Raw genomic sequence first — 24,208 nt, forward strand, 5'->3', positions numbered from 1 at the left:
GGCGGCGGCGGCGGCGCCGTCCCCGCCGGGCAGGGCTCCCCGGAGCAGCGCGGCCGCTGGGGGGGACCCGCACGGAGCGGCGCGAGTGAGCCGGCGGCCGGCAGAAATGGCCCCAACGGGAAGTTTGAAAGAGCTGGCGCTGCGCTAAGGGGAAAGGGAAGCAGTGCCACAACCTACAGGTACAAAATCGCTGCCCAAAAGGGTGTAATCTGCTCCTGTTTCCATGGGGAACAGGACAAGAAATGATGTATTTTTATAGGGACGATTGGAATGGACACTGGGGAAGCATTTTTAAACTAGGATGTTTTTTAACTAGGAATGATTAAGCAACAGAAGAGGTTGAGCGAATGACTTGGGTAACTTTGGAGATTTTTAAGAACAGACTAAACAAACATGCTACAGTATGTGGAGGGGTTTAAGGACCCCTTGAGGTCTTTTCCAGCCTCGTTTTCTGTGCCAGCCGTAGGTCTGCACAACACCTGGGTTGTCACTTTCGTGGGTAATCTGCAATTATGGGAACATTCAGATAAAACACAAAGGAGCTGCTATTGCTTAAAATAGCTTGCTTTGCTTCTTCAGAAGTGAAAGGAAGGCACTGAGAACACCTAGTGGATTTCTTCCTTTACTATTTTGCTGGGGAAATACTGCATTATTTGCTAAAATACCTTTTTTTTTTTTCGTTAGTAGAAGTTCTCATCATGCAAAGCTTTCAGCCACATTTTTTCTGATGTTGACAAAAAATTCCAATGTAGTTAGTGGCAGAATCTGGTTTAAATCAATAGAAAGATTTAAAATTCATTACAATTAAAATCAAGTAAGAATAAAAGACAGAATAAAAGATATTGTGTGCATGTGTATAGGGCTGTACAATAAGGTTTTCTTAAATACCTTTTTGGTGGTATGAAATGTGTAGATATTTGTGTACATAATAGACCTCACTATTACGACTATTGACTCATCTGATACCCTTTTCAGCAATGATATTACCTGTTTTCTCTCAGCTTCTTCCGACTGCACTTTTGAAGCGGATACTACCCGTGTATTTGGCCCCAATCTTCTAAATATTTAAGCACATTTGTAACATTATTCACATGAGTAACCTCACTGAGGTCAATGGGACTATTTAGCTGAAAGAAGTTAAATGTGCTTAAGTGTTTGAATGAGCAGCCCCATAATGTAATTTGCTTAATGAAAGCAAAAATTGTCAAATTTTTATGGCTTGGGGGACACTGAAGACCAAAGTTTTCCTTTTTTGGCAGCTGAGGAGGGAACAATAATTTGGGGAATTTCCTTTTTTCTTGCTTTGCTTCCTTACTTCTCTTTGGGAAGGTTTGTGTCACTTCTGGTATGAGGGTTTTTTTCCTCCCAATTTTGTTGAATTGTTTTTATTCCCTTTTGATCTTTTTAATAACTGTTTTTTAAATTCCTGCTCATTCCATTGCAATCACTCTTTCTCTCACTTTTCCTCATAAACAACTATGATTTTTGCAATGCTCTAATAAAAAGACGAGGAGAACTTCCTAGCATAGAACGAGAAGGGTTTCTGTAGGGGGCTGTGGTCACAAAGTGCAGCAGCAGGGATGTATTAAGGTGTCAGAGGGCTGAGCAGTCAGAGGGTCTTAGTTACATTGCGCTATGAAGACGCTGGATTGTTTCAGGCTGAGGATTAGCCCATGGGACGCTCTTAGGATAGTGCTGTAATATCGGTCTCTGTAGCAAGCTCTAGAAGAAGAAACTGTTGAGATTATTCGTTTTTCCTCTTCGCTGAATTCATTTGACTTGGCCATAGCTGCAGAGGGAATAAAAATGTAAGTGATAAATTTACTTGCTTGCTTTCTTTGGATTTCTTGTGGTGGAGGGAGGATCTTGATCTCACTGCAGAAGACAAAATAAAGGATCCAGTTCATTTCCATTTTGGTTAGTTTTGCTCTGTTCTTTACTTGGGGGTGTGACTTTGCAATCAATTGAATCAGTCTGAGTTTTGCTGTCGACTTAATTTGAGCAGGATTTGTGTAGTTCTGTATGAAACTGCATGGTTGAGAGAGAATTACTGAGTGGTAAACTGCCAACAGTAACATATTACTAACATCTCGTCTATTAGGAAAATCTGAAAATGAAAATATTTGTATCCAAAATAGGTGATTTCAGATGGAAGTGCGTGTAGACTGCGGAGCTTCATTAAGAAGAATCGTTCTGGGCTTACCAAAGTGGATGAATTAAATGCCACCCCACTGCATCATGCCGCAGAAGGAGGTCAAATAGAATTAATGCAAATGATCATAGAAGATTCTTCCTGTGAAGGTAACACATATTATTGAACTTATTTATTCAGTTAAATAAAATAGTTCATAAAATCAAAGTATGTGTTACCTGACTGAAACAGATAGGATATGTGTTACCTACATTTATACAGTCAAATACTGTTCAAACTGTCTGTCACAGTTTTCAGTGTCTCCGGTATGCTTTGGGTCACCCTTATTATGTTAGTATTGTTTTTCTCTCTAATGCAGTGATTCAACGTATTTTATTCTATTGAAGACTCAGATTTATAGTCTTCAAATATGAAAAGGAAAACTGTACTGAAATACAGTACATCTGACATTTTATCTTTCTTATATACATTATGTATCTTTTGGTATGTTTAAAATACTGGAAACATAGGTAAGAAGTAATTTAGTTTCCCATATTTGTCACTCAAGTATGTTATCACTCACTTCTATCTTTCTAAATCAGTTCAATTTTAATACATAATTGAATATTTCATGTTGTAGATAAGTATGTTAGATATGTTTTAATAGAATTCTTGGGTAACAATAAAAAACTCAATTTATTAGTAATACATTTGATGCAGTTGAAACACTTGCTAAGTTGTGGTCACATGTTTGGTGCTGCTGAAGGCGGAATGCAAGTATAGAAGTAAATAAGACAAAGTATGAAGGTACACAGAAGAAGGTACTGCTTTTTAAAAATTGTTATCATTTCACTCTTGTTTACTTAATAGTGGGGAAGAGTAAACATCTGATGAGATTGGTCATATCCTAGAAAATTCAGGGAAGGAGTGGAAGAGCATGAGGCCTTGAATGAAGAAAAAGCACTCCCTGTAAAAGATGCTGTTTAATAGTTACTATTATTAATAAATATTTCTGGTGCTGTGAAACTACCTATGAACTCCAGTGACAGACTGTGGGCTACTGGACAAACACACTCTAAAAAGCTCATCCTTCACTGAATGGTAGTCAATGTATTTTTAAGATTATTCAGACTGAAAAATATTTTTTTCTTTTCAATTTATCATTTTTGTATTAATTCTTCAGAGTGTTTGTTGAAGTTCATCTTCAATTTTGAAATTCAAATTATATGTATAGACCAGACCAGTTTTCTATCAACATGTACTGATTTACCTCTATGGTGTTAAGTGAATCAGAAAAGATCTGGTCTTTAGTCATCTAATAATTTGCGACCAGTTATTTATTATCTCTCATTTTAATTATTAACACTCACTTGTTCAGTACGGCCTCTAAAGCAATAGCTGCAAATTCAAAGAAGATGTGAAAGAGAAGAGACAAAGAAAGAGGAAAATCAAGGAAGTCTGGAAAAAAAGAAGTGTAAAATAATGAGTAAGAAATAGACAGGTGTTGTACCCCTCTGATCTCTCCACTATTATAATTTGAGAAGATCTAATAAAAAGCTTTATTGATATTTCCTAACCTTATCAAGCTTCCTCTCCACTGTATTTTAATATATTCATATCTCTAATAGAACATTTTCTCTTAACAATATGGTGTATTCAGCCCTATAAGTAATTTGATCTAACAGTGTGTGTGACATGCAGCTTGACTGCATCAGGTAGGGCCTCTTTGTTTTTCACTTTAAGAACTGCAGTAATACAGAGCTAACCCTCCCTTGAAAACACATTTTTTTTCAGTATGATCAGAACATTTGACAGCTTTGCTTTGTGGTTTTTTTCTCTCTCCTTTGAGCTAGTATTAAATGTGATGGATTCTTCTGGAAATACTCCACTTCACTGGGCCACAAAGAAAAACCAGATTGAAAGTGTCAGTTTACTTCTCAGTAGAGGAGCCAATCCAAATATTCTCAACTCCAATATGATGGCACCTTTGCATATGGCTGTGCAGTCCCTGCATAATGAAATTGTTAAAGTAAGTCTAAAGTTCACATAAGTAAACAGACTTGATAAGTAGCTCAATAGCTGCATGCAGAACACCAAGAGCTTGTTTATATATGCTGTATCCTGGGTGTAGCTCATATGCTCTCATGTGCTCGTACGTCCTCAATACGCTTTGTTTAGCAAGCAGGATGTGTAACATACGGTGCTTGTARAGAGGTTTGTGTGTTCTCGGCTTAGCAAATAAGAAGTAACTTATTGATTTATATACTGATAGGTGTGCTATTGTAGTAGTCCTAATTATGTTTAACTGAAATTCCTTTTAAATTTTGCAAACACAGTGGCTTTTTCAAGAAGGTTATTTTTAACAATAAAATTTCAAGTAGACATTGTGGTATTTTAAATGTTTATGTTCTGAAAGTTTTTATTGATAATTGCATAGAAAGTCACAGAACTATCAAAAATATTTGTGAAACTAGTAAGTTATATTTTTATTTATTTTAGTGGATTTTAATCAGAAAGCACAGTTCTTAAAACCAACATTTTAATAACTTTGCTTCTTTCATTCTGCTGTTACTCAATTAAAAATTGCAAAAGTACGTTGTGAAGAAATTATTACTAAGGTGTCTATTTTGAACCTTGTAAAATAGAAAAAGCATTGAAATTTTAAGCAAAGTATTTTTTCATCATCTGACCAAGCATAATGAGAATGTTTGCACTCCAGTTTAAGTAACTGTCTGACATTTTAGAATTTGTAAAATTCTGGAATTTACTAGGTTAATACAACCTTAACACCGCAGCAGCTAACTTTTCACGTTAAATTTCTCTCTTTTTCTAGTACATCCAAACACAGGAAGGAAAAAAGATATCTCTGTATTCAAAAAGTAAAATTCTTTTAGAAACTGCCAATACTAAAAGATCTCGTAGTCCTCGCATCTCTTACCAAGTCTATATTTACTGTCAATTTAGAATAATAAAATTATAAAATCTGAAATGCCAGATTTTGAAAATGCTGTTGGCAATGAGTTCTGGATTTGAATTATTTTAGAGCTCTGCTTTTGACAAAATACGCGCTCTCATATCTTCCCCGCTATGTTGTTTATTCAAGCTCATTCTCCTTTGGTTTCCATTGTCAAATTGCCCAAGAGTGATTAAAACATGCCAGTTTCTCCAGTGCACAAAAATTCGTTGGAATTACTAAAACAGAATTAAATGAATAAATATCTGGATAGAGGAATAAACGTGTGGTGAAGTGTGGTTGTTTCCATAATCCCTTACTTCTCCAAAATACACTGGAAGCAATTATAGAGATCTTTGGCAACACTGGCAGCTCAGTGTTAGCTGTAAACACAAGGATCAGATTAGGAATACAAAACTGGAAGGGTCCCTGTTTTCATTAAGTCTAGTCTCCCATGATTTCATACAACTGTCCAGCAGATGCCTAGTTGAGAAGGGTCTACAACATTAACATTTTCCAGGAAATACAAAACACTACAATATGTTATAACAAACAAGATGAAAATCCCCAACTGCAATCTGCTACAGAAAAGATTTTGTCACAGTACTGAGGAATTTGTTGAATAAAACTTTAAGACACTTCATGGTTAGCACAGGCTTATCCTAGCTATCCAACCTTCTGCCATAAAGAAATTTATTTTTCCTTGTCTGCTCTTGCCTGCGTTTTTCCCCTGCATATTTTTACATTCTCCCTCATTTTATCCCTTCTCTGCCTTTGCTTTGTGTGGGCTGTTGGCATGCAAATAGAACAAGTCATGATAAGAGCACTATGTGTGATAAACAACAGAAGTAACGGAATAGGCTTTTGTTGTTGTGTTTGGCTTATGGTTGACTGAATGTTATTGTAAACATCTAGATTTTAGTCCAGCATAGCAGTACAGATGTTAATTTGGAAGGCGAAGCAGGGAACACACCTATAATTGTAGCATGTTACAAGGATAATCCTGAAGCACTGACACTCCTGGTAGGTATAATTATCTGTTGTCTTTTAATGTGACTCTGTTTATCTTGATGCAGTGTTTTTCTGTTCCTGCATTCTGTCTTTGTTTAGTGGAGGAAACTTAAATGCAAATCAAGGGCCTAATACTTAAAGTTCTTTACATAGGTTTGTGCATATGTGTGCTGCTTTTTATTTCTTGAGGTGTTGGCACTGCAAATAAACGTTCAGTGGTCACCCTTATAGCATCACTATCCATTATATAAAGGGAGCATCTCTTGGGAAAAAAATCGTAATTTAAAGCTCAAAAAAGAACATTTTTTTCTGAAATAGAAAGTGTTTTATCTTCCTCTATGCCATTCTTTATTTATGCTTTCACTTATATGCTTCCAAAGCAGTGTGAAGAAAACTTGTTAATGAAATGCTTAGGAGCTGTTTGAAGAAACAGTGCCAGCAACTCTTAAATATATTCTGGGATTTCTGAGGTGTATATATTTTGAGAAACATATTTTGCAAAAATGAGATTTAACATTTTGTAATTTAAAAAACTGTTGAAAAAAATCAACGATACTTGAGCTACTTTACTTGTTTATTGGACTTACAAGTCTTGCCTGTGTTGTGAAAAAAGGTAAGGTGTTTATGATTCAAGGGATTATTTTCAAGGTTACTAATAAACTTTAATCTTTGTAGAGCAAATATAAGTGTATTGTAGCAGCAAACAGAAAACAACTTATTCAAGCTAATTTTGAAAGTCATCAGGACACAAAAAGAAACATACATATATATGTGTATATATATGTATGTGTGTGTGTGTGTATATATGTATATGTTTGTATATATATATATACACACCAAGAGATGTTTGAATATAAACTTTACAATGCATATACAATTTTTTTAAAAAGGAGACAATGGAGACTTTATCTGTGACAATGTGCTCATTAGTCAGAATTTTCTGTATGACATTAATCCATACCTAAGCATTATTTTTTCAGATTGAAAATGGAGGGAAAATATGTAAACCAAACAAAACAGGATGTATGCCTATCCATGCAGCTGCATTTTCAGGTGCAAAAACATGTATGGAAATTCTCTTAAAAAAAGGTAAATAATTTGTTCGAAATCAGTTGATGAGATTTATTATTTATGATAACATTGCCAATTTACTGCTTTATCTCTCTYAAAGAACTGTACAAGAAAGCACTTACACATGTGACTGAACTTAACAAGAAGTTAATGCAGTTATTCCCATGGGCAAAATTATTCGTTTGAGTCGCTTTCGTAGGATTGCAGCAACAGCTTGACTGGTTTCCTAAATGTGTACCCATCCATTGTTTAATGAGAGGTGTGAAATGTTCTTGTATTGAGTGGGGAAATATTATTCCTAAGTTAATACACCTGTTTTTTAAAACCTTGATATCTTAGGTTATCTCATCCTCACTTAAAATTTTACATTTTGTTTCATCTCTCAGGTGAAGAATTAGGTCACTCTGCTAAAACTCACATCAATTTTACCAATAATGGGAAGTGCAGTCCCCTCCATTTGGCAGTTCAAAGTGGAGACTTGGAAATGATTAAAATGTGCATTGAATTTGGAGCCCAAATTGATCTAAAACAGGTAAAATGGGCAACAGAGTGAAACATAATTTGATATAACATAGATTTATCTAAAACCCCACATGATAGGGAAATGATGAATAGATAATCGTTGCTGATTTTCTCTTCTAATGAAAAAAAAATGGAGCAGCAAATGGAAATGTGCCTAATTCAAAACAGACAAAATGGCAGGTTTCTTTACACAAGCTACATAGGATGTTGAGAGTGTGAAAAGCTTGCATGGGTTCAAAATGCAATTGGGAAAATGCATGAAAGAAAAATCCATCTACATCTACTAAATACAAAGACATGCTCTGTGGCTCAGGTAGTCCTTGAGTCATAAATAGATGGAGGCTGGGAGAGCAATATGGAGCAATATGGAGAAGTATTGCTGTGTGCTCACCTTGCTCACAAACTCTTTACTGTGCACCTGCTATCATCCATTGTTAGAAATGGGATATGAAGATGGCTAGACCTGTGATCTGRCCCTTTCTCATCATTCTTGTTATCCTCAGTCTCTCCTTCTCCTGTACAGTATCTTCTTTGTATGCAAAGAATGAATTTGTGACACCTGCTCAGTTTGGTCTAAGGGCTTTCTCCCAGCTTCATGATGAATAAACATTTCTGAAAATATCTCAGACATTAATCAAATTATTTGCAAGACTGAAGTCAGCTCATGAGAGAAAGATAAGCATGGTATAGCCCTCTTTTATTTGGTCGATACTTTGAACACAGAACATTTAAATGAGGTGATTTTTGCTGACAGTTCTGGGAAGACAACTGACAATTTTGAGAATGCTTATGGCATTGTGAAAAAGCCCATTCCAATGCATTCAGTGAAACTTTCCTGTTATGAAATGGACAAGGATAAAATTCTTCAGGCATGTATCAAAGCTAGTTTGTCCCATCTAGCTAAATGACACCCTGTTCTGGCAAATCTTGTTCCAGTCATTTATTAATTTTTTAATAATTTTATGATAGCTTATTTTAGTTTATAATAGTTTAATGATGTATTACACCAGGTTATTTTTAATAAAATCTGCAGGAAATTGTATTTAAGGAAGACATCTAATCTAGTAGTCAGAAATATCAAAACCAGCATGTTTTCTATATTTGAGAGGTGCATTTATTTGTTTATTCGTTTGTACTAGTCTACCTATGGCTTTCTGCAATTTTCTTTTGCTACAGCTGTTGTATTTAAGGGTGCTGTGTGTCACTGCTTATTAATTCAACTACAAAAAATCGTTACAACCGTCATTATCTCATATCTTAGGGGACTGGCATAGAATAATAAAAAGCTTTGTACTGACCCTTAAATATATCTCTTTAGTCTTTCCTGGTCTTTAAGATCTCTTTGGAGTTTTGCTTCTTTAGGGAAGGACTAAAGCTTGCATAGGAATTTAGGCAACTAGGAATCCTGGGCTAGATCACTAGCATATTTAATAGGTTGGGGCTTAGGCTGAGTTCAAGTGTTGTTTTATTGTCCCATGCACAGAATGAAAAATGCACAGCACTACATTTTGCTGCCACTCAAGGAGCAACTGAGATTGTAAAGTTAATGATGTCGTCCTATGCTGGTGAGGAATCTATTATTGATGCTGTAGATGGGAATAAGGAAACATTGCTTCACAGGTAGGAGGCTGTTTTGCCAGATTTCTTTATAAGTTGTGAGCCAGAATATTCTTAATTAGCCTCACTGTTTTAACAGCATCCAGTTATACTATATACAGGATACTTATACAAAGTAGATAAAAATTAGAAGACCCTCCACATGTGTTGGAACTTCTCTATGGTGTGGGAGATGATTTCAGTAACATATGAAGGAGCCAGTAATTTGGTCAAAATGTTAAAGATTTTGTGCTGAGATAAAAATCAAAATGGTATGATCTGGTTATCTCAGAACCATGCTTAGGAATCGCTGACAGTTTGTACTGAAAATTCAATCCAGTAAAGAATTAATAGGTGAATCAGTTTCTGGATCTGTTAACAGCCTCGGCGGCTGTGGAACAGATGGACGTTAAACCTCATCTAATGGGGCTTATATTCTCCAGCAAATGAAAGGAAAAAAATATTAAAAGTGATCTTGGGTTTTTTKTTYCCCCCCCCCCCCCCCAAAAAAAAAAAAAATCATCCAATACCTGATCAGGTAAAGGTAGATGATAGTACAGTTCACTATGACTGCAAAGTTGCAAATGGCTGTTTGTGTGTTTAACAACCTTATAGACTTTCAAGATCTACTGAAATCAGAGCACAAAACTGTGGAAGAGTTTCCCTAGTCTTCTGTAAGAGAAAGGCACTCAGTTAAATATGCTGACTGCCAACTTTATGGAAGATAGTTTATCTCACCATCTGTGAATTTTTGCAAGAAAGATATATCTCACTGCATTCAAATAGAGTGTAATAATTTTACATTGTTACTCTACAAGGAGTATTACAATATGAAATAAATGGTAGAAAGTTGGAGGCAGTAGACATAATTGTTCTTTGGATGGTGGGTATAAAGTGGAATAATTTATAGATAAATGAAGAAGTTTGAAGTGGAATGTGTTGTAAAGTTAAGATAAAGATTGGGTGCATTTGGAAATGTTACGGTGATAAAACCCTACTGAAGACAAAGTGATGACAGAACACCAAAGAAAATTGTGCAAACACATTGTAGCCTTACTACTTACTGGATAGCTGGCCATCATAACTGTGGAAATGATTGTCCTAGGAAGAAGTTCTGGACAATAATGAATGATACTCTTTTGCTCCCTGTGTCTGTGAAACAGAAAAAGAAGTAGTATCAAGAATTGTCAGAAAGTCATCTGAATCTCTCAGAATGTAATTAAACTAAAGAGGAACTTTAACTTGCTGAGAGCAGTGAAGGAGCATCTAGGCTGGACATGATTAGTCACGTTCCTACTGTCATGTTTCCATCTGAGTATTTTATAAAATGGTTTTGCTCTCTGTTCAGACACCTTGGAATTTCTTTTGGGTGTGTGTGAAGCATTCAATATTTATGCCTGACTGGAGAGGTCTACTATAGATAACGGAGGTGTCTCTACCCATTTGGAACCATGACGTTATTATTAAAGACCATCTTTGCAGTAATTGCTTCTAACTATAGTATACGCTGTGTTATTACCTCCTATCATGCTAAGGGAAGTGTTATCTTTGAGATACAGTATAACCTTGGAACTGTCCTTCTGTGTTGCTCATTTTGAACTTCATTGTCAAAACTTAAGAGAGCAGGTATTTGAGTAAAAATATTTAGTAGAGGTCTAACTTTTTAAAACATTTAGAATGTCTGTATTAATTGTGCAATAATTCCTGCTTTGATTTTTTTTCTATAATACAAAATTCAATCTCTTACTGTAGGATAAAACTTGAGAATTTTTCATGTGTATAGATAGCTTTAAAATATTTTTGGTAAATTAATAAATGTCACCACCATTTATATCAGGTGGTGAATGATTCTTTCCTTATTTTTGGAGTTTCACTCCAAGGAGTGGAGGAGAATTTCCTGTCACAGTCTGATACACATTTAGCTGAGTTATTACAATTTTAGCCCTTGCTCTAGGAAAGTATGTAGTAAGCTAGTGGGTGTTTTTGGATGATTGGATCAGTTAAATTGATTTGAAGCTCTAGGTCTGCATAGAACAAATTGAGTCTGAAGCTTGTGGAATTCTGTGTTGACCTTGTGTGGTACAGCAAAAGATCTGACATATAAAATGAATGGTTCTGTTAAAAATCAATGTTAAAATGCCTATTGACTTGACCAGTCAGGTCTTTGTTTCCCACACTGAATTTTCAATGTATTAATTGAATTGAACATAGTTAAAAAAAATCCATAACAAAAGTGGAAACAATAATTTATTAAAAGGAATTATGTAGTAAGGTATCTCACTCTCTTTCTGTTTTATTAAAAAGATATTTATTTGAAAATACTACAAAATGCAGCAATTGGAAAAAATATTACCCTTTACTTTGAAACTTCCTTGTCCATTCTAATATTACTATATTTTTGCATTTTTCCCCACAGGACAGCATTGTTTGATCATTATGAACTGGCAGAGTATTTGATTTCAATGGTAAATATTTAATCAAGCAATATGTTTATAGAGATTATTGCTATCTATTCCTACAGGTCTGCATAGAGAAATTCGTAAAGGAAAATTTTTCTCAGGTATAGGTTATTAGATATATATAAAAATATATAATGACAGTGGTAATTCTGGGTCCATAAAAGCATCCCACAGTTACAGAGGATGAAAACCTGCATTTTTGCTTTTTTTTTTTTTTACTTATTGAGAAAGGTTTCATAAACATCTTTTATCAGATATGGCAAACTGTTTCAGTCATCTTCACATTCAGAATATGAACTATGTAAATGAAATGAGTGTTAAACATGCATTGAATTTAATCTGCTTTTCCCAGAAAGAAATTATTTTTCTCATRTATATATATATCGTTGTTCTGGGTCACATAGCCATATATTGAGGTTTGTGCCGGATCTAGAAGTATCTTTTACTCTGAGTATAGTTTAGTTATATTTCTTCATTCAGTAATTATGGGGGAAAAAGAGAAAAAATGTAACTTGGGATGCTGCTGGCTATGCTGAAAGTGTGCATTAGCTGCAGTTATTAAGGTTCATGTAACCATTATATGCCCCGCTCTGAGGGTGTACACTGCTGAGGAAAATTTCAGAAGTCGATGGAAATTTTCCGTTTTATGTCAGCCGAGATTTTTACTTAATTTCTTGCCAACAATGTTAGAAATGTTCTCTTCTACATAAAATTATGCTTTTCTAAGGAACTCTGTTAAAGGGATTGGATTTAGTCAGAACTAGATGTTGTGCATATTTTTAATGAATTACCAAATGTTAGCTGGTGCTGTTTGACTGCTGACACTTGTCTGAAAAAATTACCTGTCTACAGAAGTTATTACCTGAGAAATACAGACACAAGTTTTTGCATGTGGAGCCTTGTGTGCACAAACTATTGGGGGAAATCTTTAATGATCCATTTGCTAAGAACAAACTGGTATTCCTTTAGTGTTTGATGATTTTGGCCTCTTTCGTAGAAAAGAACCCGTGCTGAAGGTTTGTTTGACTTTCCATATAAAGTATGTCAGTTTGAAACTTCAGGACTGTTTTTATTTGACCTGCCTGGGAATGGATCAAAATATGGCAGTCCGAGTTAATGGGATGCAGCGCGTGCTACCTGTGCTGCCTCCTCTCTCGGACTCCTGGCAAGATCACTAGGCATCGCCTGTACTGTGGCAGACATGAGAGTGAAAAAGGAAAGGTGCATAGAAACAACTGCCTGACACTGATTTTACTGCTCAAAAAGAATCGCAAATTTCAGTTCAGAATGGCTTGCTGGTTTTAATAAAGGACAAAATATATTTATTTTATGCTTTAAATATCCATGCTCGATGCACATTACCTCATAAATAATTTCCTTTATCTTATTCTTGGCACTTTTCGTGTTTGAAAATAAAAATCATTGTAAACAGATACATCTAGCTCTTCTAGACAATAAATATAAGATAATCCATGCTAAAACATATTGTCCAGGCAAACAATGTATGCTATTTATATCTAAATTACACCATTTTTTTGTAAGATGTAGATGAATGTGCTACACAAAAATCAGAGAATCAAACTGTACAGATATTTCTTGTAGACTGTTTCATTATGTTGCATTTGGCCTCCACATAGCATTGCACTGAGTACATACTGTTGTTTCAATGACACATACAGCTGTGTCTTTGAATATTTGTCAACTAGGTGAACTGAAGCCTTAAAAAAAGGAAAAAAGATGAAAACCTAGATCAATATTCCAACTTTTAAATATAACAAAATTTTTTTAAAAATTATTTGTAATTTGATATACAAATTAGGCATTTTAAACACAATGACATTAACAAATAATGCCATTGTGGCCTTTGCCACATTTGCCATTTATGTACATAGTGTCTGGTCTGTGCACACAAATGATGCGACTGTATTTGCAAGTTATGTGCACAGTTGTGTGTGTAATTTAAAAAGGAGTTAAGATAGGAAAATTAGAAGGGTCTTACAGTTCAGCTAGTATCTTAGCTATTTCTTTGGATCTTTTAGTAATTTTGTTGTATACTGGACAATTAAGCATTGAGATGTCTGGTGCTTCTTGAGTTTACTTCTCTTAAAGATTGTTTCTCTTCATAAATTCTCTTGAAATATGCTTCTTCAGAGTAATTAAGTGGTACTTTTACACATTTTTTGCCTCTTTTTGAACGTCCTTTTTTTTTTTTTCCTTTTTTGTGTTCCTTCTTTTTCATTAAACGCACACCAGAAGATTAAATTGGTATAAATACTAATTGATATTTACAGTTTTTATATATCATATTTATGTGTCTATTCATTTGTGTTTAATTCATATATATTAATGTATGAATGAAAAGTAAAAAGTTCATAAGCTAAACTTATAAGTTGTTAACTCATCCATATCATAAATATTTGTGTCAATATGAGAGATACTTCTTCTTATTGTGCCAAATACGAGATGAATGCTACTGAATTCATTTTGCTGAGGACTCAACAATATTAGCTAAAGAGAAAGTGATTATAAGATTACATTATTAAATGTAAATTGCTGCCCCTGTGTTCACTGAAATGAATGAGCCACTTGGATAAAAAGGTCCCTATTCGTTCTTTTGATGAATAAGAACGTTTTTCAGAGGATGGCTAACTTTGTAGAAGAGTAAGCAGAGAAAGGGTCATGCATGGGTTACAATCAGACATTTCATCAGCATACATTAGAAGCTTCCTGTTCCCTGTGGTGAAGTAATCACTGAGCATTTATTGCATATTTCTTATTGCTATATTACAGGTTTTATTATCCTGGAAAGTAAATATTGATCATGAGTATAGTTAATTCTCTTTTGATTTAGAGCTGGACCCAGGTATCATTCAGGTTAATGGAAAAAATTCCATTGACTTTTCAGTGATCATTGGATAACATGTGAAATAAAACAGAATTTGTTGTATACTCTGATAACCTCACCCAATTTGTCTTACAGCTCAATTTCTGGAAAAACTGTATCTAAAATATCATAAAATACACTTCTTGTTAGCTCATTTATTTGCATCTTCATGCTCCCTTATCGGCAGGAGTTGGTGGATGCAGATTTGTTTATGCTTCTGATGTTTTGCTAATATGACCACAGTGATGTATCAGCTTGGCAACACAAACCTCATGCAAAAACAGACAAAACAAAACTGAGCTTTTGCTGTAGTATCTCATTCCAGTCCTTGTGCTTCCCCTAAGTAAAATAAGTCATATCAAAACCATTAAGTTTGGATAACAAAAATATGCTGTTGACACAACTACATTGTGGTCAAAATTAACTTGGCTGGTTTAGTTTATCATGGCAAAAAAATGAAGATATATCAAGCTATACAGGTTGAAACATGCTGGTTTCTGAATGTATTATTGCTAGAACAGTATTCATATATGTTAGTACAGTGGTTCAGAAGTATCTTGTTCTGATAATAGTTTGTTAGGTAAGAGCACATCATTCAAAAGGGCTGTAATTTTGGTATTTTTCCAGAGCATTAATCCTACCATTTTCAAATTAGGACTATATATTTAAATATATATAAATGCATGGCAAATTATAGTAATAAAAGGTCATCAGATGTGAAGTCAGTATACCTAGAAGTAGGCCACTGTTATTTAGGTGTCTAAATACTTATTTAGATGACTACACTGATAGTTTGAAAACATGATTGTTTTATATAAAGATGTGTTTATTGAATTTACTTAATCTGGAGCATCTGGAGCTACTAAGAATGCCTGTAATTCTGCTATATTTATAAAGGCCAGCACCATTTAAAATTTGTATTTATTCATTATTCATGATAAACTTGAAATTCTTTATTGCAGGGAGCAAATATTGATAGTGTTGACATAGAAGGTCGATCCCCACTTCTGTTGGCCACTTCTTGTGCATCATGGAAAATTGTGAATTTACTGCTCTCAAAAGGTACAAAGGAGTATATACATATGATACACTTCCTTTGAGCAAAGTTCATACCTGTTAAAACTCTGCGTCTACATTTCAATTCAACACTTCAGCATATAGTCCAGGAGCAACTGAGCTAAACAGCTGTTCTGTGCAGGTGGCCCTGAAGATAAAGGAAGAATCAGGATGATGATTTCACCCCTTTTCATATAGAGTGAACAGACTATAGAAGAGTGTGTAGAATTTATGAGTCCACATTTCATGCTTCTCAAGGTACAGGTGACACTTGCACTCCATCCCTGTGTTCCTTAGGAGCTCTCCACAGTAAGCAGAATAGTGGAATAAATACACCACTTCTGCAGAACCATGTTTCTTACCACAAATCAATATTGTTTTAATGTTTGTATTTCAAGTGTTGCCTGCAACTTTATTTATTCACAGTCACCTTCACAAGGTTTGAGCTTTGTTTTTCAATTGCCATTGGTGCAAGCTAAATATTAGTATATTTCCTCATTATTAACATAATTCATTTTGTTAATGTTTTTTATCTTCAGTAAAAGGTTTAATGTAGTAACAATTATTAAGGACTTTATTAAGATATATTTTTTCCCAACTGGCAAAAAACTTCCCATTTCCTGTTGCTTTATATAATGTTTTTATGGATTATTACTCAAATAACTGCTGCATAAAATTACAGTGATTTTGAGAGTAGTGAAACATTGTTAAGACAATATGATTACAATGGGAGTGAACTGTAAATACAATATTAGAAGTGGCAATCATCTGCATCTTTAAATCATGTCTAGATTTGTGGGTGCTCAGTATCCCTGAATTCAAGGGCCACATGTAAATCTTAGTGCTTTAATGAGATATGATATGCATACACACACGAGATGATGATGAAATCTGAGCAAGAGGAATAATTTTTTTGTGAATAAAATGCTACAGCATAGTGTTGACTTGAAATATTTATTTTATAGATTTGTTTTCAGTATTCATTACTTAATCTTAAATATCATCAATAAGTGCTAGAGGTCAGCAGTTTTGAAACTGCTAGTATTTATTTTCTTATTTATCTAGGAGCAAATGTATCGTTAAAAGATCATCTTGGTCGGAATTTCTTGCATTTGACGGTATTGCAGCCTGGAGGATTGCAACATCTGAATGAGAAATTTCTGCAGGTACAGTGAGCATCAGTTTATGCCTTTCAGTTRCTATTATTAGAAAATGTAAAGAAAAAAGCAACTACTTTTTCCATTTTGGAATGTTTGTAAAAGTTTTGGTTGAGTTACCCAGTGTCCCAGAAAATAGTTTGAACAGGTACATATCTCTCATGAAAACATTTCAAAACCAATAATACAGTTTTCTTATTGCCAAGCAAAAGGAATAACATAATCACATAAATTATTTTGCTGTTGGCAGATTGAATAGCTCAAGAGGTAGGCAATATAATATAGAACTTTTCACTTTTACTTTCCCAGTTTGTATGCAGTAAAGCTAGGGGACATGCTCATATTCAGTCAAGCTCCAGGACTTGCATAGCTTACAGCATATTCTGCTGGAATTCTCTGTGGACACAACTGTAATGAAGTCTTTGATTTTGTTTTAAAAAGGATTTCAAATATTTGGCTATGCTGAGGTAAAATACTCATATTGCTAGAGCGCAAGCTCACTTGAAGGAGATAAGTTTTCTATCATTCACAGTACCAGGAATAACATTTTAAATGTGAATCAAGTAAAACTGATCTTACAGCATCCACTGTAATCTGTAAACAACTTTAGTAATTTAGAATTGATTTAAYGTCCCTTTTTCAGTAGATTTTGAGAATCAACTTTAAAGTGGAGCTATAACTCTAGTAACTAACTAGTGTCTGCATTGATTTCGTAATTATTCTAAAAATTCAGACAAAGGAGTGGAGCAGACCGGGATGGGGATTCTTAGGTTTTTTAAGAAAGGATATATATAGAAGAGTGAGTGACAAGGTATGGAGAAAAACAGGGAAATGAAGATGAGAAAGAGAAATGCAATTATAAAACAGTGTACTGATAGTGCCTGACAGCCAGAGTTCTGCTGCTGAATACAGCTGACAGCAGTGAGTATTATGGTTATGAATGGTTAAGTATGGTTAAGAATCTCCTGTATTTTACTTGTTCTGTGGATATATTGCAGTGAGAGCCCAGAATGGCAAGATGCTCTGTTCTTTGAAGAGTAATTCTTTGAAAAAATGGTGACTCACAAATCAGCAGACATACCGAATGCTCACTGTTATTAAATTTACCTTTCCTAAGGTTTATTTCATATTTTTAGATACTACTTTAAAAATATTAATGCTGCTTTTAGAAACTATGAGAAGCTATGGAGCATTAGCAATATGAATGCAGTTTTGTGGTTGTGTTTTTGTTTTTCTTTTGGTAACAGATGGAACATATTAAAAATCTTGTAGTGGATGAAGATAATGAAGGATGCACTCCATTGCATTATGCATGCAGACAAGGTGTGGCCCTCTCTGTAAATAACTTACTCAGCCTGAACGTTTCCATATATTCTAAGAGTAGGGACAAGAAGTCACCATTACACTTTGCTGCCAGGTTAGTAGTGCAGCCTAGGCAATGAATCAATGCCATTTTTTCCACCCAGATTTCTTTGATATTAATTTCTGTGTTAATCTTTCAAAGCTATGGGCGCATCAATACATGTCAGCGGCTTATAAGAGATATGAAAGACACAAGACTTTTGAATGAAGGTGATAAAAAGGGAATGACCCCCCTTCACCTGGCAGCACAGAATGGTCATGAGAAGGTAGTTCAGTTTCTTCTGAAGAGAGGGGCCCTTTTCCTCTGGTAAGTGTACAGATTTCCTTTTATTAAGGTAAAGAAAAATTATCACCTTACATTTTATATCCATGCCTGGGAAGTTTTTCATCAGCTGGGAAGTTAATACAAATTTCTGTCAAAGAATATTTATACATTATTAAATATGTAAGTTGGTGTCAGACCTTATGAATTGTAAGACCATATTTGTGAAATATTTGTAAAACTAAGCTGACTGTGCCTTGCTTCTGTCTCACACATAGAATCAGGGCTAGCTGTAAAGCAAGGCTTCTAACACTTGGGAAAGTGAGGTCTCTCCGAATCCAGTGGAGAGAACAACACTGACGTTTCTGATGAATTGTAAACTGTGATGGAAAAAAAAATGTTTTGGAAATATTATAATGTCAGGTTCACTAACAGACTTGGGTAAGGACTCTCGGAATTGGTGGTTCACATGCCACTTGCCTTGCACTCTGAAGTCCTGATTTCAGGTCAGAGAGCCTCAGGTCACTGGTAGCACCACATCCTGATAGGATTTTCAAAGCTTCCAGGCCCACACCTGCAGATCCAGGAGCCAAAGCTACTAAGACTTTAGATTCCTGTTTCTAAGGTGTGGTGTAGAACTCTAACTTTCAAGTTCGGGCTTCCAAATCCAGGACAATCTACACTGCAGCTGCATCTTGGAGCTAGGGCCTAAGTGTTCAGAGGAGATCCTTTAGCAAACAGACCTCACCTATGTTTGGTGCTTGTGCACTGCAGAGGACCCACTCAATGGATTACCACCAAGCCCCTTTTTGTCACGGTTCTTAGCTGACCTGGCCTGCTCAGCTAGGATAGAGGTCTTAGTCAAGAATCCCAAGTCCAGTTCTTTCAGAAGCTGGCAAAATTAATTGTCCCTAAGATGTGTAATCTGTCTGTCTGTCTGTCTGTCTGTCTCTCTCTCTCTCTCTCTCTCACACACACACACACACACACATATATGTATATGTATGTATGTGTATATATATGTGTGTTTGTGTGTGTGTGTGTATATATATATATATGTACCCCCCCMCACACACATATATATCTGTGTATATATTTAGGCTTAATTTAGACTTAAATTTGGCATTTTCTGATGAAATTTCCTGGGGAAATCTATGTGATAAAAAGCATACTGAGTTTCATTATACTAAGATGAAGTAATATTAATAGGAATAAAGTTGTGTGCTTATATTGTTTTGTGTATTCACTGTCTTTAAATGCAAAATTCCATGATATGGCCATGTCGTGTGCTATGTCTATTGCCAGGTATTCATAACAGAATATTATAAGCCTTTCAGTCATTAGAAAGGGACATCTAAGAAAACAGATGCAATCAGCCCATATAAATAATAGAACGGGGAAAAAAAAGAGAAGAGACCAAAATACTTCTATAGAGTTGAACCTTTTACTTCTGAGTGATGCATTGATAATCACATAGTAGTTAATAGAAGACATGGACATCTCTGCAGTAGTCATGCCAAAGAAAAGTTGTTTGAGCAAGAGGAGTTACATTTACTTTAAAATTATGAAAAGCTTTTCCATTTTTAATTACTATTTTTTATACCTGTTATATCTAAGTGATTATAAAGGCTGGACAGCCCTGCACCATGCTGCCTTTGGAGGATACACTCGCACAATGCAGATAATTTTGGATACTAATGTGAAATGTACTGACAGAGTGGATGAAGAAGGGGTGTGTATTCACGTAACATTATTTGTTTCTAGTCTATTATTACTTCTAGAAAAAATGTCTGTGATACCCTATTAGTAGATTTGTTTCACTATGAATTACATTCATAATATTCTGTTTTCTTTGGCAGATGTAAAACCTTTATATATCACCACTTTTAACCTTTTTTGCTTGGATTAATGTATAATTAATGACATTCTTACCCAATTCTTATGAGTAGAAGACGCAAAAATAGAAATAGCCTAATATAAAATATAAGGTACTGTAAGTATATTAGACACATGCCTCTTGCCTCCATAACAGTGCAGCAATAACAATGCAATTAACAATGTAGTACAAAAACAATTTAAAGAGCTCATACGGATTAAAAGAAATCCAACATCAATAATAGATCATTTAGAAACTGTTAAAAATCCGCCTGTTCTGCACGGCTGTATCCAACAGATATGGTTCCCATCCTGCTTAGAAGTTTGGACAATGGCAGTATCTATTGGGTCAAGACAGAAGACAGAGGATGGTCAGTTTAAAGAACAGTTCAGTTGCCAGCATGGAAGAGATGTTGCTGACTTCTCAGAGGGCTGATGACTGAAACATTTAGAATTACTAGATTAGGAAAAACTCTTGCTTAAACATATATCAAACACCTGTGCTCAGTTCTTAATTCTCCTCAGAGAAGCCTGGATGAGTTGGGAAGGCTTTCAAAAGTCACTTTTAGTGTGACTTGATTCCTAAACCACTTTAAACATTGCCTTACTTTTATGCAAATACCAAAGAATAAAATGCTCCTATTAAAAAGCTGTGCCTGCAGATTTTCTTGCAGATTTATTTATACAAGCACATCTGGATATGATTTGGGATGCTCGTCTTCCTGATTATCAAATGCAGACTTTCTGTATCTGGAGATACCATCACTTTTACCTATTTGTGACTCACAGTTTGTTAGCTACAAAACTACAAGATATTAATGAATTGGCCTTTCTTATTTGCAGCTGAGTTTCCTCTTCAGATTTTAACACTCCTGTGGCTGTAGACATGGAATAAAGAACTTCTCTATAATCTCTGTAAGAATCTCTATGAAGAGATTCTACTTTTTAATGTTGCTAGTAAAAGCATTGAGGACTTGCAACTAAGAATGTGGCTTTTCTGTGTTGGAAAAAAACTGAAATATGCACTGTTTTAAAATGATTCACATGGATGCTTTGTTATACTACTTTTCTGTACAGAACACAGCATTACACCTAGCTGCAAGAGAAGGACATGCAAAAGCAGTAAGGCTACTTCTTGACTATGGTGCAAAAATTCTATTGAACAAAGCAGTAGCTTCTTTTTTCCATGAAGCAATACACAATAGGAGGAAAGATGTAGTATCTGCTGTCATTCTGCACAAAAGGTAAGGTAAACAGAAAATGCTTTTTGAGTGTATTTTCTACCTTTTGACATTCTTCTTTTCAATCTAGTTTAAGTTCTGAAAAGTTGTAGTTTAATAAATATAATTAAGTGCATATTTTAAAATTCCAGAGATTATGTTGTGATCTAAAAAGCCATAAAAAAAATGGTGTAATTATAATGAAATCAGATATGTGGCAGGTTCCTTTCCATGTTAGGTTGAATGTTCAGTTTCTGTGAGAAAAACACCTAGAGGCCATAAGAAATAAATAATCCTCTCCCATGTTCTCCCTCTTCTTACATACAGAGTATTGGCCTTTCATGGAATAAATCAATACATACAGAATTTTAAGCACAATTGATATAATTCAAGCTATTTGATTTAAAATTGTTGTTTTAAATATGCTGCAGATATTTAAAATGTGGTAAGTCCATTGCAGTTTAGAATATTTTCATATAAGAATGTAGCCAAGCCTGCTAAGTCCCGCTTCCAGAATAAAAATGTTGCACTAATGATTGCCTAATGATTGCATCTTTTGCTAAAAGTTGCAGGAAGACAGCAAGTATTTTACTGAATTTATTATTACCCACCTAATATTGTAACCCAAGATTCCAGCTTTAGTTCAGGGTTCATATGGAGTACAAAGAAAGACATTGGCTCTTGAGAAGGACTTAGCATAGTTGAAACATTTTTGTTTGATTGATAACAGAATTAAACATGAATCATTCTTAGGGAGGCATCCAGAATATTACTCAATTACTTCCCTAACAGCTGATTTTTGGCTTGATGGCATGTAAACGTATTACAGACTGTGATTTGCAGGATAATATCTTAAATAAAACTCAAATAATCTAAAACTAATTTCATTTTAAAGAGAAGCAGCTAATTCATTTTCCATTATTTCAATGCATTTTTGCAGATGGGAAGAAGCTGTTTTGACCTTCTCTCACTATTCTAGTGCCAATAAGTGTCCTTTGTTGGAAATGGTCGAGTATCTTCCTGAATCACTTAAAGTAAGTTTAGTCATTAAGAAATGACTACAGAAAAAGCTCTAGTTATGTTGCATCTTATGTTGTTTTTTCCAAATGCTGTACTCACTAACATGGATTATTCTAAAATAAAAATAATATAAATTCATAGACAAATAAATTTAATTGTATTTTACTGACACTTTCAGGTAGCTCAGTTTAATTTCTTAATATTAGAAAAAGGTCTTAACTTCCTGAGGTTAATGGGGTTGAGTATAAAAGTGATGCAGGTGAGAGGAGAATTGGATTCAAAACCAATAGAGGTGTTTCCACCTTCTCACTAAATGTTAGATCAATGTCAGGAAAAACATTTTGATTAAAGTATCAAGGACCTTAATATTTTGTGTACATAAACACTTTACATTTTACACTTGTAAACTGGTATGTAGCCGTGTAGACTGGGTGGGTTCATTAGTTAACTCCTACATGTAAACTCTGGAGTTTCTTGTATTCATATGTCATAAAACCTGACTGAATCATCACTTTGATTAGATAACTGCCGTATTTTTGAAGATCATTTTCTTCAGATACATGCATTTTATATTCTTTCCTAATGAATGTTATCAGTATGTTATCACCTTAATTTCTTTTTCTGTTTGTCTTCAAAGCTTGTTTTGGATAACTGCATAATTGAGTCTTCAGAAGAAAAGACGAGTCGAGACTTCTATGTAAGTGGAGGGAAAAAATTGTGAAGACAGTACATGTTAAAGTTAATGACGATTTTAGGCTGGAATATGTCACAATGTCCTTAGCAATATGTTAGCAGCAATACATTATTTGGATAATAGTTAAGTAAGAAAATCATCAGTTTGGCTGATGCCAGACTAAGTTTTAACATCTCTTAAATATTATCTGTAGTTACACAAGAGTCCTGGTGTAAGCTGAAATCAGCTAATGCTTTAATTTGATGAATCATGAATAATTCAGTAGTTATTCACCAGTAATTGAATTTAAATCTATGCTTTTAATATGCATTTGGCAAAAAAATTCTCAGTATTAGTATGACTTCTAAAAAATTACTGCATCGTATACTGGCACCTTTCAACTATTAGTCTCTCTTTTTTCTCAGTAAAGCCAGTAATTTTATTCTCTTTATTGCTTGTGTGAAACTGAAGTGAACACATTTTAATTTGGCTTGAAAGCTTAGGAAGTGTATATAATATATATTTATAGGTGTATATGCAGTGGATAAGGTATGCTTGTAGATGAGTATCAGATAAATAGAAAGCACACAGATAGCACGTAGATAAACAGAAAGCTTAATAGAAAGCACAGGTGACTGATCTTATTTTATCCTTTGGGTTTCAAACTGCTTTGAAGTTCAGTTTCTGTAATCTTTATGCTTACACATGTTAACAAGTATAATATTGAACTTAGGCAATCTATAGACTTTGCTGTGTTAATTTGTGCTATAAAGCTGGCTCTCAGACATTAAGGATGTTTCAGAATAATTGTGATTGTAGAAATATTCTGCGAGGAGGAAGCAGGGCAAGAAGTAGGATCGCAACCCTAGACTTCAGGAGAGCAAACTTTGGCCTCTTCAGGGACCTACTTGGAGGAATCCCATGGGTTAGGGCCCTAGAAGGAAGGGGCATTCAAG

At 34.7% G+C, this 24,208-nt stretch overlaps 1 protein-coding gene across 1 annotated transcript in view; it reads left to right on the forward strand.

Moving 5' to 3' along the window:
* Nucleotides 1–2,267: 2,267 nt before the first annotated feature.
* Nucleotides 2,268–24,208, forward strand: part of TRPA1 (transient receptor potential cation channel subfamily A member 1) — a 36,893-nt gene continuing 14,952 nt past the window's right edge. Inside the window, 16 exon segments of the mRNA XM_026056290.1 lie at nt 2,268–2,301; nt 3,524–3,572; nt 3,983–4,160; nt 6,000–6,107; nt 7,076–7,184; nt 7,553–7,698; nt 9,172–9,308; nt 11,701–11,749; nt 15,590–15,689; nt 16,749–16,849; nt 18,088–18,257; nt 18,345–18,509; nt 20,082–20,196; nt 21,417–21,583; nt 22,500–22,593; nt 23,217–23,276. Of these exon segments, the coding sequence (XP_025912075.1) occupies nt 2,268–2,301; nt 3,524–3,572; nt 3,983–4,160; nt 6,000–6,107; nt 7,076–7,184; nt 7,553–7,698; nt 9,172–9,308; nt 11,701–11,749; nt 15,590–15,689; nt 16,749–16,849; nt 18,088–18,257; nt 18,345–18,509; nt 20,082–20,196; nt 21,417–21,583; nt 22,500–22,593; nt 23,217–23,276 (1,782 nt within the window).

The sequence above is a fragment of the Apteryx rowi genome, unplaced genomic scaffold (assembly GCF_003343035.1).
Source record: "Apteryx rowi isolate R43461 unplaced genomic scaffold, aptRow1 scaffold_130, whole genome shotgun sequence".
Taxonomy (NCBI): domain Eukaryota; kingdom Metazoa; phylum Chordata; class Aves; order Apterygiformes; family Apterygidae; genus Apteryx; species Apteryx rowi.